At 39.2% G+C, this 17,097-nt stretch overlaps 1 protein-coding gene across 7 annotated transcripts in view; it reads left to right on the forward strand.

Annotated features, from left to right (window-relative positions):
* Window positions 1–16,225, forward strand: part of USP33 (ubiquitin specific peptidase 33) — a 66,087-nt gene extending 49,862 nt beyond the window's left edge. For 6 of the 7 annotated variants that reach the window (XM_047794353.1, XM_047794349.1, XM_047794350.1 and 3 more), the window contains 6 exons: window positions 93–262; window positions 1,183–1,264; window positions 1,796–1,904; window positions 11,916–12,018; window positions 14,268–14,336; window positions 15,030–16,225. In XM_047794353.1, the coding sequence (XP_047650309.1) occupies window positions 93–262; window positions 1,183–1,264; window positions 1,796–1,904; window positions 11,916–12,018; window positions 14,268–14,336; window positions 15,030–15,187 (691 nt within the window). In that variant the 3' untranslated portion in view covers window positions 15,188–16,225. Of the gene's footprint in view, window positions 1–92; window positions 263–1,182; window positions 1,265–1,795; window positions 2,009–11,915; window positions 12,019–14,267; window positions 14,337–15,029 lie in introns of those variants that run through there. The other variant, XM_047794356.1, reaches the window with a different exon arrangement.
* Window positions 16,226–17,097: the final 872 nt, after the last annotated feature.

Consider the following 17,097-nt stretch of genomic DNA (forward strand, 5'->3'; position numbering starts at 1 on the left):
TTACTAAATCTAATAAGGAAGCAGAAAAATACACTTAATAGTTTAAAGGAGTAAAATGCATATTTAATTTAATGAATTATTGTCCTTAATAGGAAGAGCAGTGAAGAAGCACAAAAAGAGAGGCGGAGGATATCCAATTTGTTGAACATAATGGAACCAAGTCTCCTTCAGTTTTATATTTCTCGTCAGTGGCTAAATAAATTTAAGACTTTTGCTGAACCTGGCCCTATTTCAAATAATGATTTTCTTTGTATTCATGGAGGTAAGGAACTCTGTAATGGAAGTAATGGTGGGAGTTGCTGTTAAATAATTTACAAACAAGGAAAGAGCCAAGAATTTTGCTCTTCCATTTATTTCCTATTTCCCCATCTGCATTCCAATTCAAATGTGTTTAATTCACTATGGTTTCAGAAATTAGCTTTTTCTTCTAATTTTAAGCAGTCTGTATAGCTTCTTCATAGAACAGATATTTATTGAGTGCCTGTTCCAAACTCTGCTAAAGTCTGAAAATACCAGAGAGACTTTTTCTATTCTCAAAGCACTAGTTTAATAGTAGAGACAGGTGCATGATCAGCCAATTATGATACAGCGAGCATTTCTATCACACATCATTTTTCTCAGCTGAGAGACATTCAGTTCCAATTGTATACATGGCTCTTATCCCTGTTGTCTAAATGAGTATCTGGCTCTTTTCCTAAGTATGAAAATGTACTTGGGACTTAACAAAAAAGCCTCATGTAGTTATTTGCTAAATATAACTTATGCCTTTGTGATTGGCTGTATTAGTTTTAAGTCTGTTCCTGTTCCAGATCTCCCTGTAGATCTCTCATGGCATTTATCTTTGCCTGCTTCTTATTATAGTTACTTACATAAATGCTGCATTTCTCCTGCTAACTCATAAGTTCCATGAAGGAAAGATTGTCTTTTATCTCTGGTTTGCCCCAACATGTAGTCAAGGCTTAGTAAATATTTATGTTAGTTAAATACTTGAAGATCTTGATTAACTGATTTTTCTCTGTTTTAAGAAATATGTTAATCTTTAGGAACATAAGCTATGCTATACTTAATTTTAACCTTTGAGGGGAGGGTTTTAAGAATAATGATAGGAAAATGCCAATGATTAATCAGTTAAAGTAATATGAAAGAATTTAAGAATGAGAAGACTCATTTAAACTTTTTCAGGTGTTCCTCCACGAAAAGCTAGTTATATTGAAGACCTGGTTTTGATGCTGCCTCAGAACATTTGGGATAACCTATATAGCAGGTTTGGTGTTTTTTTGTTGTTTTTGTTTTGATTTTTTGTCTTTTTAGGGCCACACCCATGGTACATGGAAGTTCCTGGGCTAGGGGGTCATACAGCTTCCGGCCTATGTCACAGCCACAGCCACAGCAACGCAGGATCTGAGCTGCATCTTCGACCTACACCACAGCTCATGGCAACACCGGATCCTGAACTCACTGAGTGAGGCTAGGGATTGGACTCGAATCTTCATGGATACTACTCGGGTTCATCTCTGCCGAGCCACAACTGCACCGGGAACTCCGGAAAGCCAGTTCTTTTACTTTATGTTGTTATTGCCTCAAACATATTTTGCAACAAATGTAGCTATAAGGGAAACCTGACATATAGATAAAGCAAGCAAGTCAATAAACAGATAAAGTCATTGACTCCGATAAACATAAAATCAAGTCCTTGTGATAATTTGTTTTTCACATTTTACTAAAACTTAGAGACATTTCCTAGGACATCACCTTCTTCACAATGCTCATAATTATGAAATTCTTCATGCTTTAGGTATGGAGGAGGACCAGCTGTCAACCATCTGTACATTTGTCACACTTGCCAAATTGAGGCAGAGAAAATTGAAAAACGAAGAAAAACTGAATTGGAAATTTTTATTCGGGTAAAAAAAGTGATGCTTTTTAAATTATAAAAATGATATAGGATAAAGATAAAGAACTGATAAGATAAAGAACTATATTATGTTAATGAAATGATTGGATGAAAGAGTTGTAATAGATTTTAAGTGTTCTGGATGCATAGCAGTGAGAGACCCCCAGTCAGGGTCACTATAGTTCTAGTGAGCTAAGTTCTCCCTTTGTGGGTTTTTGCTTTTATGGATTAGCAATAAATTTTGTTTTATGTATTGCCACTGGCAAGAAATCTGCTTATCAAAATGGTAAATGGTAGGTTTCCTGAAGTTAATGGTTTTTCTAAAAGCATCTTCCCAGATTGCATTCTCTACTTCTACCCCTTCATAAAATGTAATATTGTCTTGAGGAACTCTCTGTATTTTTGCCTAGTTTCCACAAAGTCAATATATTATGAGGCGTTCCTTGATTGCAGGCAACAGGAAGTCCGGTCACAGAATCAGTAAGAAGAACAGAATGTTTTATGGTCAAAGACTAATATAGATCCATTTATCTAGGTAGCAAGAAGTCTCTTCAAAGTCCTGCTGTCAGTAATATAGCTCCAACTATTTTTCAGATTCTTTTTTTTTTGCCTTTTCTAGGGCCGCTCCTGTGGCATATGGAAGTTCCCAGGCTAGGGGTCTAATAGGAGCTGTAGCCGCTGGCCTACACCAGAGCCACAGCAACGTGGGATCCGAGCCGCATCTGCAACCTACACCACAGCTCACGACAATGCTGGATCCTTAACCCACTGAGCAAGGGCAGGGATCAAACCCGCAACCTCATGGTTCCTAGTCAGATTCATTAACCACTGAGCCACGACGGGAACTCCTATTTTTCAGATTCCTAGTAAAGAATCCTAGTAGAGTGAGTTTGGGTCATCTAGGAAGCATGTTCATTGATGTTCATACCAACATTATAGTCTGTAAGAGAAGATTGAGATTCTTTTTTTTTTTTGGCTGCCCCTTGGGATATGGAGTTCCCGGGGCCAGGGATCAGATCCGAGCCAAAGAAGTTGCAACCTTAGCCACAGCTGTGCAACGCCAGATCCTTAACCCACTGTACCAGGCTGGGGATTGAACCTGTATCCCAGTGCTCCCAAGACACCAACAATCCCATTGCCACAGCAGGAACTCCAAGATTCTTTTAATTAAAGAAGGGGAGAAGTTATTGAGCAGACATAATATATGAACACAGTACATTCCATGCTGTGGACATGTGCTTCTCTTCACGCACACTTTTTCTTCATAGATTTTGGTTGGTTGGTTTGTGTGTGTATTCATGCCTAAAGTGAAGAAATTTTCACATACATAGGAAGATATTATAGTATAAGTATGGATGTATTTATTGTGATTGAGCCCCATTTGCTTCCTAAGGAGGCAACTTTTAGTTGAATACTAAAAATAATTCATTCCATGTAATGCTTAAATAAATGGCTAATGGCTATATCCACTAGGGTTTGATCAACAGAAGCCATTCTGAGTATTTTGAGTACAGTAGGGATACAGGCGATGAAAGACTTAAATAACTACTAAAAGAACTAGGCAGTGAAGACCAAGAAGACAATGGCTGACTTGCAAGAAATCTAGAAGGAGGGTAGGCTGCCGTACTAGAGGTAGGAGGGGGGGCACTGGCCCAGCGTGGGGTTTCAGGTCCAGAAAACAAGGTGGCCCAGAGTCAGACTTCAGGGCCAGTAAAGAAAGCTCTGTATAGTGGTGTTGTCAAAGGTATTGGAGCCCAGGCAAGATGAGAATGAATACCCATGTTGGCTGGAGATTTGGTGGTGAGGGGGCACCACTTAGTGACAGTGGTAGAATTGAGGGATTGATTCCATGTGCAAAATTGATCAAATAAATAATATAAGTATAATCAGAGCCAGGTTCCTCATTGTCAGAGAAGGAAGTTACAAATATGGAGAGAAAACTAAAGTGGATTGAAATTGTAGGTATCTTTGTAAACTCACAGTGATACATACAAAAGTATAAATGTGTGTATGTGTACACATATATAGAAACAAATGATGTACATAAATTAATTTCCTAACTCTGTTACTGAAAGGGCCTGGGAGCAGTAATAACTCCACTAGGATTGATTGAGCATACCTAGCTCTCATCAAATCTAGCTTCTGAACCTCTTTCTCTAGTAAAAGGAGCCAGCCATTGTTGAAAAAATGGCTGCTTTCAGGACCAGGGCAGGGGAATTACAAGACGAGCTTGAAACTTCTTACTTTGCCAAAAATTAAAGTTTTTGAAGAATGATGAAAAAGTGTCAAAAGTACACAGAAGCCAATTTGAAGGGACTGTTACTTGCCAAATTTAGGGCAATTTGAGCTTCAAAATAAATTATAATGACACAATAACTCTTTAAACAAAATAGATGTTATTTCCATAGTGTTATATATAAATAAAGTGAAAGATTGATGAGGAATGGACTCTTAGCATAGTTTCAACTTATTCCTGACAAAGTACTTACTGCGAAAAGACTAAGCAGAGGAGCCTGGCATCAACGTGAGGCAGCTAGCTCATGTACCAGTACATGCAGCACCTACCCTTTCCCTAAACTTGGGAGACCCTAAGTCCCGTCAGTCATGACATGCATTTCTGGATGGTGGCCATTCATCCTTAGTTCAGTCAATTCAGTCACTATCTCCCTTTTATATTCTATATCTAAAGGATGGACCATGAGATTAACCACTAACAACATACCTTCTATGAAATAGTACAGGAATGAAAGAAAAGAAAAATAAAACTAGTAATTTTTAACAAATTTAGTTCATGTTTACAGATATGTACATGGGGCAAGGAAGAAATATGTGTCTACAGCTGATAGCTACCCATTCTATATTCCGTCTTTTTTCAGCCAGCACTTCAACTGGTTGGTTGTGTTTACTTGGGAAAGTAATCCAAACCTTCATTCCTAAAGAGTCTGAGCTCTTTGTGGTTTTGCCTGTGTTGGATTTCTTTACTAGCTTTTACTCTCTGAATGTGGAAATGCTAAATGATGCTTTTAGTAGGGTGAATGGTGGTGTCCCCAAAAGAATTTCTGTGAATTGACTTTATTTGTGAAAGGAGCCTTTGCATATATAATGAAGGATCTTGAAATGAGATCACCCTGGATTATCTGCATAGACCCTAAGTCTAATGAAAATTGTCTTTATAAAGAGGGAAAAGATACACAGAGAGAATAGTTGAAAGCTATATGAAGACAGAGATTGGAGTATATAGTCAAGGAGCAGAAGGTTGAAGAGACAAGGAACAGAATCTCCCCTAGAGTCTCCACAAGAAGCATGGTCCTTCCTGTACCATGGTTTGGACTTCTGGCCTCGAGAACTTTGAGAGAATAAATTTCTGGTTTTAGTCACCAAGTTTGTGGTAATTTGTTGTAACAGCCCTCTGAAACTAAAACAGTGGATATAATCTGGTTTTCAGACATAATCCTCCTTATTCCTGTTGGGTAGTAGTCATTTTACACTTTATGTAGCCCCACAACTTCCCCTACCCCCTTTGCCTCTTGGTTCAGTGTCATGAGGAACCCAGAATGGCCAGAGGAGTGTCTCATCTTCCAGTCTAGTAAAAACATTCTTGTATCTCTGTGGAAACTAGTAGCCTCCAAACTAGTAGAGGCCAAAATTGTGACAATGAGAAGCAAAGCTTTTGTGAGTGTTGGAAGTAATAAACTTAAACTCCCCTACTTCCTTTACCTGGTACCTAGCCTCAGGTTTTCTGGTTTTGGAAAAAAACAGCACCTTATGTTGTTTCTAGTTTAGAGCCTGTACCACCTCATATAGGACGGTACCAAACCCTCAAGAGTTTTGCCATCCAGCCACAAAAACAGTATTCAATAGGCCAGCAACTTTAAGGTGATTCCACATGGTAAAGGCAGTGAATCCTATGGATGTGAGCCCATTTCTTCATTTATTTTGTTTAAAATTAGTTCCATAATCAGAGGTAATGTGGGATATTATCTCAGCAGATGAAATATTCAGTAAGACCATGAATGATGATACTGAGAGAAACATCATGGGTTGGAAAGGTTGACTGCTGGAGTTCCTATTGTGGCGCAGCAGAAACGAATCCGATTAGGAACCCTGAGATTGCGGGTTCGATCTCTGGCCTCGCTCCATGGGTTAAGGATCTGGTGTTGCCATGAGCTGCGGTGTAGATCGAAGATGCAGCTCGGATCTGGCGTTGCTGTGGCTCTGGCGTAGGCCGGCAGCAACAGCTCTGATTTGACCCCTAGCCTGGGAACCTCCATATGCCGTGGGTATGGCCCTCAAAAGACAAAAAGACAAAAAAAAAAAAAAGGTAGACCCAAATTCAGTGTGAGTTGTAATCGTGTATCATTGAGGAACTTACACCCACACTATACAAAGAATTCATACAACTCAAGAAGATGAATAGTTTGATTTAAAAATAAGTAAAAGAGGAGTTCCCGTCATGGCACAGTGGAAACCAATCCGACTAGGAACCATGAGGTTGCAGGTTCAATTTCTGGCCTTGCTCAGTGGGTTAAGGATCCAGCATTGCCATGAACTGTGGTGTAGGTCGCAGACAAGACTGGGATCTGGCATTGCTGCGGCTGTGGTGTAGGCTGGCAGCTACAGCTCCAATTTGACTCCTAGCCTGGGAACCTGCATATGCCACGGGTGCAGCCCTATAAAGACAAAAAGACAAGAAGTAAAATAAAATAAAAATTTAAAAAAATAAGTAAAAGGGAGTTCCTGTCGTGGCGCAGTGGTTAACGAATCCGACTAGGAACCATGAGGTTACGGGTTCGGTCCCTGCCCTTGCTCAGTGGGTTGACGATCTGGTGTTGCCTTGAGCTGTGGTGTAGGTTGCAGACGTGGCTCGGATCCTGCATTGCTGTGGCTCTGGCGTGGGCTGGTGGCTGCAGCTCTGATTAGACCCCTAGCCTGGGAACCTCCATATGCCGCGGGGGCGGCCCAAGAAATGGCAAAAAGACAAAAAAAAAAAAAGTAAAAGATTTTAATGGACATTTTTCTAAAGATAGGACTGATAAGCCCATGCAGAGGGACACTATCAGTAGTCATTAGTAAAATGCAAATTAAAGCCACAGTGAGATACCATTACACACTTCTTAGAATGGCTAAAATAAAGAAGTGGACAATATTAAGTTCTGACAAGAATATAGAGCAACTAGAATTCTCATATGAATACTGTTGGTGGGACTATAAAATGTTACATGTCAAATGACAACCAGTTTGGCAGTTTCTTCTAGTTTAAGCAGACACTTAGCACATGACTCGCAATCTCACCCCTTGGTATTTATTCCAGAAGATAAACACTTATGTTTGTAAAAACCTGTACGCAAATGTTCATAGCTGTATTGCTTATAATTGTCCCAAACTGGAACTAGTTGAAATGTCTATCAGCTGGCAAATGGATAAATAAGATGTGTATGTCTATGCAATGGAATACTAATAAGCAACAAGAAAGACTGAACTACTGATGCATGCAACAATATGATGAATCTCAGGAACATGCCAAGAGAAAGAAGATAAGCATAAAAATGGCTGTGTAATTTCTCATTCCATTTTTATGAAATCTAAAAAATGAAAAACAGAGTAGATCAGTGGTGTCCTTGGGCTGAGAGGAAGGGATTGATTGCAGACTGGCATGGGGGAAACTTTTTGGGGTGTCAGAGGTGTTTTATTTTATTTTATTTTATTTTTTTGTCTTTTTGCCATTTCTTGGGCTGCTCCCACGGCATATGGAGGTTCCCAGGCTAGGGGTCTGATCAGAGCTGTAGCCGCCGGCCTACGCCAGAGCCACAGCAACTCAGGATCCAAGCTGTGTCTGTGACCTACACCACAGCTCACGGCAACGCCGGATCCTTTAACCCACTGAGCAAGGCCAGGGATCGAACCCACAACCTCATGGGTCCCAGTCAGATTTGTTTCCTCTGTGCCATGATGGAAACTCTTGAACTTTTCAAAAATTTGATGGCCGCGACCACAGCATGTGGAAATTCGCAGGCCTGGGATTGAATCTGAGCCACAGCTGTTACCTACGCGGCAGCTGTGGCAGTGCCAGATCCTTTAACCCACTGCACCACAGTGGGAATTCCTAAAAACCATTGAACTTTACATTAATGGTGATTGGATTATATTTTTAAAAGCCTGTTTTTTAAAATGCAAGTTTTTGCAAGTTATTCTTTTTTTTTTCTTTTTTTTTGTCTTTTTGCCATTTCTTGGACCGATCCCACTGCATATGGAGGTTCCCAGGCTAGGGGTCGAATCGGAGCTGTAGCTGCCAGCCTACGCCAGAGCCACAGCGACTCGGGATCCGAGCCGCATCTGCAACCTACACCGCAACGCTGGATCGTTAACCCACTGAGCAAGGGCAGGGACCAAACCCACAACCTCATGATTCCTAGTCGGGTTTGTTAACCACTGCGCCACGACGGGAACTCCTGCAAGTTATTCTATAATACTATGGTTTTCATCTTATTCCACCGATGCCTTTTTTTTTTTTTAAACAAAGCAATGTGTTAGTATATAAAAATAACACTAATAGAGCACAAAAATAAGTACCCTTGGTAGGCTAGAAATTAAGTGGCATTTTTGAAAAATCAAAAGCAGATATGATTTAGAGGAGCAAACCAGATGCCACAGGAAATGACTACACAGCCTTTAAGCTTGGAAGTGGCTTGTACTAATAATGACCTCAGCACTCTGCCCCCTGCATCGACTTAGGCAGCAAGCACTAAGGTGTCTGCTTGGATTGAGCAGTGACTGGACCCCTCGGTCAGTAAAAGAAGGCATTAACGAAGACATGATATATCAAAAAGGGATGAGTTCTTTGGAAAAGAAAATATCTAACAGGATAAGAGGGATCAGGAGTACAGTGACTTGGGGGCGGGATGGGGGAGGGTAGATGGACATCAAACGGTGATTCAAGATAGGCCTCATTGAGCGCAGAAGACCGGAACAGACGTTTCCTCAAAGAAGACATACAGATGGCCAACAGGCATGTGAAACGATGCTCATTATCACTAATTATTAGAGAAATGCAAATCAAAACCACAGTGCAGTATCACCTCACACCTGTCAGAATGGCCATCATCAAAAAGTCTACAAATAAGAGGAGTTCCCACTGTGGTGCAGTGGAAACGAATCCATCTAGGATCCATGAGGATACAGGTTCAATCCCTGGCCTCGCTGAGTGGGTCGGGGATCCAGTGTTGCCATGAGCTGTGGTGTTGGTTGCAGACGTGGCTCAGATCTGGCGTTGCTGTGGCTGTGGAGTAGGCCGGCGACTGCAGGTCCGATTTGACCCCTAGCCTGGGAACTTCCATATGCCAAGGGTGTAGCCCTACAAAGACAAAAACAAACAAAAAGAAACAAAAAAAAAGCCTACGAATGAGAAATGCTGGAGAGGGTGTAGAAAAAGGGAACCCTCCTACACTGTTGGTGGGAATGTAAGTTGGTACAGCTACTATGGAAAACAGTATGGAGGGAGTTTCCTTAAAAAGTCACCATATGATCCTACAATTCTACTCTTAGGAGAAAACTGTAATTTGAAAAGATACATGCACTCCAGTGTTCATTGCAGTGCCCACTGTTCATTGCAGCACTACTTACAGTAGCTAAGACATGAAAACAACCTAAAATGTCCAACAGATGAATGAATAAAGAAAAGGTGGTGTGTGTGTGTACATACTCCCACAATGGAATGTTAACCATAAAAAAGAATGAAATACGCTGTTTACAGCAACATGGATTGACCTAGAGAGTTTCATACTAAGTGAAATCAGCAGACAGAGAAAGACAAATATCATACGATACTGCTTATATGTATAATCAAAAAAAAAAGATGCAAATGAACTTATATACAAAACATATATACCCACAGACATAGAAAACAAATTTATGGTTACCAAAGGGGAAAGGAGGGAGAAGGGATAAATTAGGAGTTTGGGATTAACATATACAGACTACTATATATAAAATAGATAACCAATAGATAACCAACAAGGAACATCTGTATAGTACAGGGAACTATACTCAATATTTCCTAATAACCTGTATGGAAAAATAATCTGTTTCAGTTAAAAAAAAAAGGCCCACGAGTTCCCTTATGGCTTAGCAGTTAAAGATTCGGCATTGTCATTGCTGTGGTATGGTTCGATCCCCAGCCTAGGCATTTCCACATGCTGTAGGCACAGCCATAAAAGAAAAAGCCTTATTGAGGAGTTCCCTTCGTGGCTCAGTGGTTAACGAATCCGACTAGGACCATGAGGTTGCAGGTTCAATCCCTGGCCTGGCTCAGTGGGTTAAGGATCTGGCGTAGGCCAGCAGCAACAGCTCCAATTAGACCCCTAGTCTGGGACCCTCCATATGCCACGGGTGTGGCCCTGGAAAAGAAAAAAAAAGAAAAGCCTCATTGAAAAGGTGATATTTAAGCAAAGAGTTGAAGGAGATGAGGGAGATGCTCAGAGGTATCTGTAAAAAGATGGATAGCCATGCAACAGTTTTGAGAGACAGGATAACAAGTGAATAAATGAGGGGGGAAGTATTAGAATATGATGTCCAATCTTGGGGCCAGATCGTGGAGGTAATTCTGGGCTGTTAACAGGGATCTTGGTACAATAGCAGAGTTTGGATTAGATTTGATTATGGGAGAGAAATGATTGGAACTTAGTTGCCTTTGTCTGTAGGTAGTATGTACCGTGGGCATTTTAATTACCCATCATGGCATTGTTTCAGGAGTCTCACTTTCTTTTCACAGTATTACAATTAGATAATTTTAAGATACTCTTTTTTTTGTTTTGTTTTTTTTTGCTTTTTTTAGGGCTGCACCTGAGGCATATGGAAGTTCTCAGTCTAGGGGTTGAATCATAGCTGTAGCTGCTGGCCTATGTCACAGCCACAGCAACGTGTGATGCTAGCCGTGTCTGCGATCTACACCACAGCTCATGGCAATGCTGGATCCTTAACCCACTGAGCGAGGCCAGGAATTGAACCTGTATCCTCATGGTTCCTAGTTGGGTTTGTTAACCACTGAGCCACAAAGGAAACTCCCTTCACATACTCTTCATTTTCCTCAGGCTCCATTACTGTTTCTCTCTATATATACATATATCAATTTTTTAATCAATTTGGTTCCTTTAGTTGAAAGTGATAGAAGTCAGATTGACTAATTTAAACAAAAAAGGAAATTTATTGAAAAGAAAAATTGAATAACCAAACTTTCGCAAGTTCAGGAACCATGTATTCCTGTATAGCCAACAAATTGACATTGGAATTACTCCATTCCAATCATTAGTTTACTCCTCTGAAGATTTCCATTTCTAGTAGTTAGCCTAGATTAAGTCACATACCCATTCTTTGGGCCTTATGACTAGAGGAGGGAATGGAACATCCTCAAAGACTATCCCACTGGAGTTGCTTTGCGGCACAGCGGGTCAAGGATCCAGTGGGTTGTTGCTGCTATGGCACAGGTTCAATCTCTGGCCCAGGAATTTTCACATACCATGGGCACAGCCAAAAAAAAAAAAAAGAAAAAAAAAGGACTGTCCCACTGCTTTTGAGAATTTATTCTATATATGTCTATTATCTGTGAAATGATATGTACAAGATTATTCATTGCAACTTTATGTTTATAATAGCAACATGGCCACCAGTATCTTAAGTGAATAGAAGTAAGATGTAGACAGTGGGTATAGTATATTTAAATAAGAATTATACATCAGATTTTTAATAAATGTGTGCAGTATTTATTGTTGTGAAGACTTTTACCCTGACCGTTTTCATTTATCCAATTTTTTATGCCCCTTTTGTGTGTACTAAATTTTAAGTTATAACTTAGAATTGTTTAATAGGTGTTACCCTGTATCCTAGTATCAACATAACTTAGCATCAATGTACATCTGTCGTGTTCTTTGTGAGGAATTGGCCTTACCAGATGCGGAAGTAGAATGGTTGTATTGTTTTACTACAAAGCAAATTCTAGACTTTAGATAACTGATTTTCCCCCCTATAGCTCAACAGAGCATTCCAAGAGGAGGACTCGCCAGCTACTTTTTATTGTATCAGTATGCAGTGGTTTAGAGAATGGGAAAGTTTTGTGAAGGGTAAAGATGGAGGTAAGTGTTTAAAAGAATTTTTTTTTTGCAGATTTTTTGTTTATTTGACAAATGTTTCTTGAATATCTCTGTGCACTTGGGATTATACTAATGAACAAGAGAGAAAAAGGTTTCTGCCCTCAAGGATCGTACATTCTGGTTTATCTGTTTTGGTTATTTTTATTTTTTATTTGTTTATGTATTTACTTTTTTTTTGGCCATGAATGCGGCATGTGGAAGTTCCCAAGACAGGGATACAACCTGTACCACAGCAGCACCTTGAGCCATAGCAGTGACTATACCAGATCCTAAACCTGCTGAATCACCAAGGAACTCCCTATTTTTAATTTTTTTTAAACTTTTTCCTGGTTACGGCATATCCATGGCAGGAATAAAAGAACTGAATAAAATTAATCTGCAACCTTAACATTGAAAAAATTTTTTAAAAATCCTCCCAACAATAAGACTGGTTAGGAGTTCCCTGATGGCTCAGCAGGTTCATGATCTGGCATTGTCACTGCTGTGGTGCAGATTCCATCCTTGGTCCAGGAACTTCCCTGTGCTGTGTTTACAGCAAAAAATAAAATGAAGCATGCTTTTAAAAAATTAATGATTGGCTAAATTACTTTATCTGTTAAAATGGGATACTATGTGGGCTTTAAAAATAATTTGTGTAACAGTGTTTAATTTAAAAATAAGATGTTCTTTTTTTTTTTTTTGTCTTCTTGGGGCCGCACCTGTAGCATACGGAGGTTCCCAGGCTAGGGGTCGAATCAGAGCTGTAGCAGCTGGCCTATGCCAAAGTCACAGCAACGTCAGATACCAGCCGCATCTGCAACCTACACCACTCTTAGGGCAACGCCAGATCCTTAACCCAATGAGCAAGGCCAGGAATTGAACCTGTGTCCTCATGAATGCTAGTCAGGATCGTTTCCTCTGAGCCATGATGGGAACTCCTATTCTTGATTTATGAAAAGATTGTAATGCAGTATGTATAGTTTGAACACTTTATATTAAAAAAGAAAAAAGGCAACTGTATGCAAAGGCAGAAAGACCACAAAGATGATTAAAACAATTTACTTATCTTTGTGTACTGAGATGATAGTATTTTTTTTCTTTCTTGTGCCTTTTTTTCCCCCAGTTTTTGATAATGAACATTCACTGTACTTTCAAAGGAAAGACAAATAAAGCTTTTTTCCTTATATTAAAAAAAAGATGGGAGTTCCCGTCGTGGCGCAGTGGTTAAGGAATCCGAGGAGTTCCTGTCGTGGCGCAGTGGTTAACGAATCCGACTAGGAACCATGAGGTTGCGGGTTCGATCCCTGCCCCTGCTCAGTGGGTTAACGATCTGGCGTTGCCGTGAGCTGTGGTGTAGGTCGCATACGTGGCTCGGATCCCGTGTTGCTGTGGCTCTGGTGTAGGCCGGTGGCTACAGCTCTGATTAGACCCCTAGCCTGGGAACCTCCATATGCCGCGGGAGCGGCCCAAGAAAAGGCAAAAAGACAAAAAAAAAAAAAAGGATGCATTTTAACATTTCATTTTACAATGCTTTTTATTGTTTTTAGTTTAATGACATTCTAAACTAATTGAAGAGTTGCATAATTTCTTTTTAAATTACAAAGGAATTATTCTTATTTAGCATAAAAAGTGCCTTTTAACCTGTAATCCCCAATGGACAGTTAAGAAATCATTTCTGTTACATTTTGGATGGTGAGTGAGAGGACTTCTCTCAGCTTCTTTCCTGGTTCTGTTTTGGCAGAACTAAGACCCAAAAAGGAAGAAACTCGGAAGAATATGTTCAAGGGAATTCCCGAATAGCCCAGCAGGTTAAGACTAGTATCCATGAGAATGCGAGTTTGATGCCTGGCTTTGCTTAGTGAGTTAAGGACCTGGTGTTACTGTGGCTGTGGTGTAGGCCATCAGCTGCAGCTCTTCCTATTCGACTCCTAGCAGGAACTTCTATATGCTGCAGGTCGGGCCCTAAAAAATAAAAAAGCAATAAAAGAAGAATACAGTTAACTGACTATAAAAATCTAACTAAGGGCTTTCCTGGTGGCCTAGTGGGTAAGAATCTGATATTGCTGCTGTGGCACGGCTTCCATCCCTGGACCAGGAACTTCTGCATGCAGTGGGCATGGCAAAAATGATAATAATCTGACTAAAAATAATCTGATGATACAGTTACATCTTTCAGTTATTTCAGGCACAGTTCTTGGTGCATTTCTTTAAAAAGTATACATTTTGATTATTTGTTTTTCCTTTTGACTTAGATCCTCCAGGTCCTATTGATAACACTAAAATTGCAATCACCAAATGTGGCAATGTCACACTTAGGCAAGGTAAGTTTGACTAATACTTAAGCCTTTATTTGTTAGTGATTTGTCACTGTCAAGAATATATCATGACTAGCCTCCTCTGCCACTTTTTTTACCCAGTTCAATGATGTAATTCATATATGAAGTAGGATAGTGGAAAAATTGTCAGTGTTTAATTTTTATCTGAAGAAAGGTTTTAAGGCTGTTTATGGGGCAAGGGAAAAGGATCTCCAACTTTTTTTTTTTTTTTGTCTTTTGTCTTTTTTAGGGCCGCTCCCACGGCATATAGGAGGTTCCCAGGCTAGGGGTTGAATCTGAGCTGTAGCCACTGGCCTACGCCAGAGCCACAGCAGTGTGGGATCTGAGCCGCATCTGCGACCTACACCACAGCTCATGGCATCGCTGGATCCTTAACCCACTGAGCGAGGCCAGGGATTGAACCCACCACCTCATGGTTACTAGTCCACCTCATGGTTACTAGTCGGGTTCGTTAACCACTGAGCCATGACAGGAACTCCCAAGGATCTCTGACTTTTTAAGGCAGACCATAGTGTTGCAACTTGTGACAGTATGAGTTGGTAGTGTGAAGATTCATGTTCTAAAAGTTCTGTTACTATACTGGTACAAGATTTGTGCTGGGGGTACATTGTGAAGGTTTTTCCAATATGAATATGTAAGTTTGTAAATATTATTCTTTCTACATATATTTAATTTTAGGGGCAGATTCTGGTCAAATTTCTGAAGAAACGTGGAATTTTCTACAGTCTATATATGGTGGAGGGCCTGAAGTCATCCTGCGACCTCCTGTTGTTCATGTTGATCCTGATGTCCTACAAGCAGAAGAAAAAATTGAAGTAGAAACTCGGTCTTTGTAATTTTGAGGGTATAGAGGTCTGATGAGAAATCATTCTCACATCTTCTGACATATAGTCATGCAAAAACATTCCTAAAAGCATGTTTATTTTCTTGATTTTTAATATTTTATCTTTTATTCCTTCTTACTGGGCATTTTGAAAGAATGTGTTCAAATGTATAGTATTCTACAGGTTGGTATATTTAATGGTAGATAACTTTCCGTAAAGTCTTTTGGTGTAATATTTTTGAAAGAGAAGGGGTAATTGTGATCATTTGGTAATGAGTTGGTTATCTTTGATATTTATACTACATATAAACCCATGAATCCTTTGTAGCTTTGTAAATACTTTTGCTTTGAAAACTTTTTCATTATCCTAAATGATCATAACTCTGACCAATCTTTTCAGTTCTTCAAAAACTTGATTTAAGTGTATAGTTTTGACATGGCTTCTTATAATATAAAGAGCCTATTTTAAATTGAGAGTTGTAGTCAGAAAAATGTTAATTTCCTAAAGCTCAGGAAACTGTTAGGGTGTCAACTTCTTTTGCACTGCAGCATATAAACTAGCATATTAATATTTACAAGATGTCTTTTTGAATGTATCAAGGATGTATTTAGTTTGAGTGGAATTTGTGTCAGCAGATATTAGTAATTTATTGCCTCCTATACTGTAAAATACTAAATTTCAATTCCTATAACCCTGATTAGTAATCTTAATATCAGTAAAAAACTTAGAGTTAGTTTTAGGACACTTTGTTTTGAGAGCATGAAGTATAGACTGTCAATGAGATTGTTGATAAAGCTGAAGTCTAAGCCTCTTGCAAATGATTTTTTAAATGAAACCTGCATAAAGTCTTTTTGAATAATATAGTATGCACTGCTATTTGCTTGATTATGCGATGTCAAAAGTTTAACTATATTCCAAGTACAAAACTAAACTGGATTACTTTGAGAATGTTGAATAGCATTCACAGTGGCTTTGTTTTGGTTTGGGGCAGCTGCCACCAGCTAAAACAGCATTATTAAAATTAGTTCAATAAAAATGATTTAAAAATGTGTAATTTGGATGTTGTATTTATTTGATAGATATTGAGTGAAGGGTATAAAGTTTGTTAATATTAATATTGTCTTATTATTTCTTTTTTTTTTCCTTTTTATAGCCACATGTGCAGCATATGGAAGTTCCCAGGCTAGGGATCAAAACAGAGCTTCAGCTGCCAGCTTACACCACAGCTATAGCAACACCAGATCCTTGACCTGCTGAGTGAGGCCGGGGATCACACCCACATCTTCATGGATACAAATTGGGTTCTTAACCTGCTGAGCCACAACAGGAATACCTTGTCTTACTATTTCTTAATCAGAAGGTATGCAAAATAAGCCACTTTGGTATTTAATGAAATGACGTAATCAGCCTTTAGAATCTATTGGAATTTTTTTTTTTAATGTAGTTTTTAGTTTTCTTCTTTCCCCTGGTTATGCTATGATCCTCTTCAAGGACTAAAGGATGTTACTGATCTGTCTTGAATCACCAGAGTTTAGTGCAATGCCTGGCATTTGGGAGATAATTTTAAAAGATTTGTATTTAATAGTGCTTACCATTTATTAAATATATATGTTCTCTCAGACACTCTGCTAAAGTGCTTTACTTATATTTAAGCCTCATTATATCCCTATAACTTAGGTCAGGTGGTTTGCCCAAAGTCGTACAGCAAAAAAGGAGCAGATATGGGACTCCAACTAATGTCATTGTGAATGGATATCAGTGTTCTTATTCACCATGATATATTATCTCCCACTGAATTATTTTAAAACAGATTATAGTATTAGGCACATTCATTAAAAGCATCTTTCACTGGGATATATAATATGACAAAGAATACTGGCTTCTGAAAGTGTGTATGATTTTTTACATTATAATCATCAAAA

The sequence above is a fragment of the Phacochoerus africanus genome, chromosome 8 (genome assembly GCF_016906955.1).
Source record: "Phacochoerus africanus isolate WHEZ1 chromosome 8, ROS_Pafr_v1, whole genome shotgun sequence".
NCBI classification, from domain to species: domain Eukaryota; kingdom Metazoa; phylum Chordata; class Mammalia; order Artiodactyla; family Suidae; genus Phacochoerus; species Phacochoerus africanus.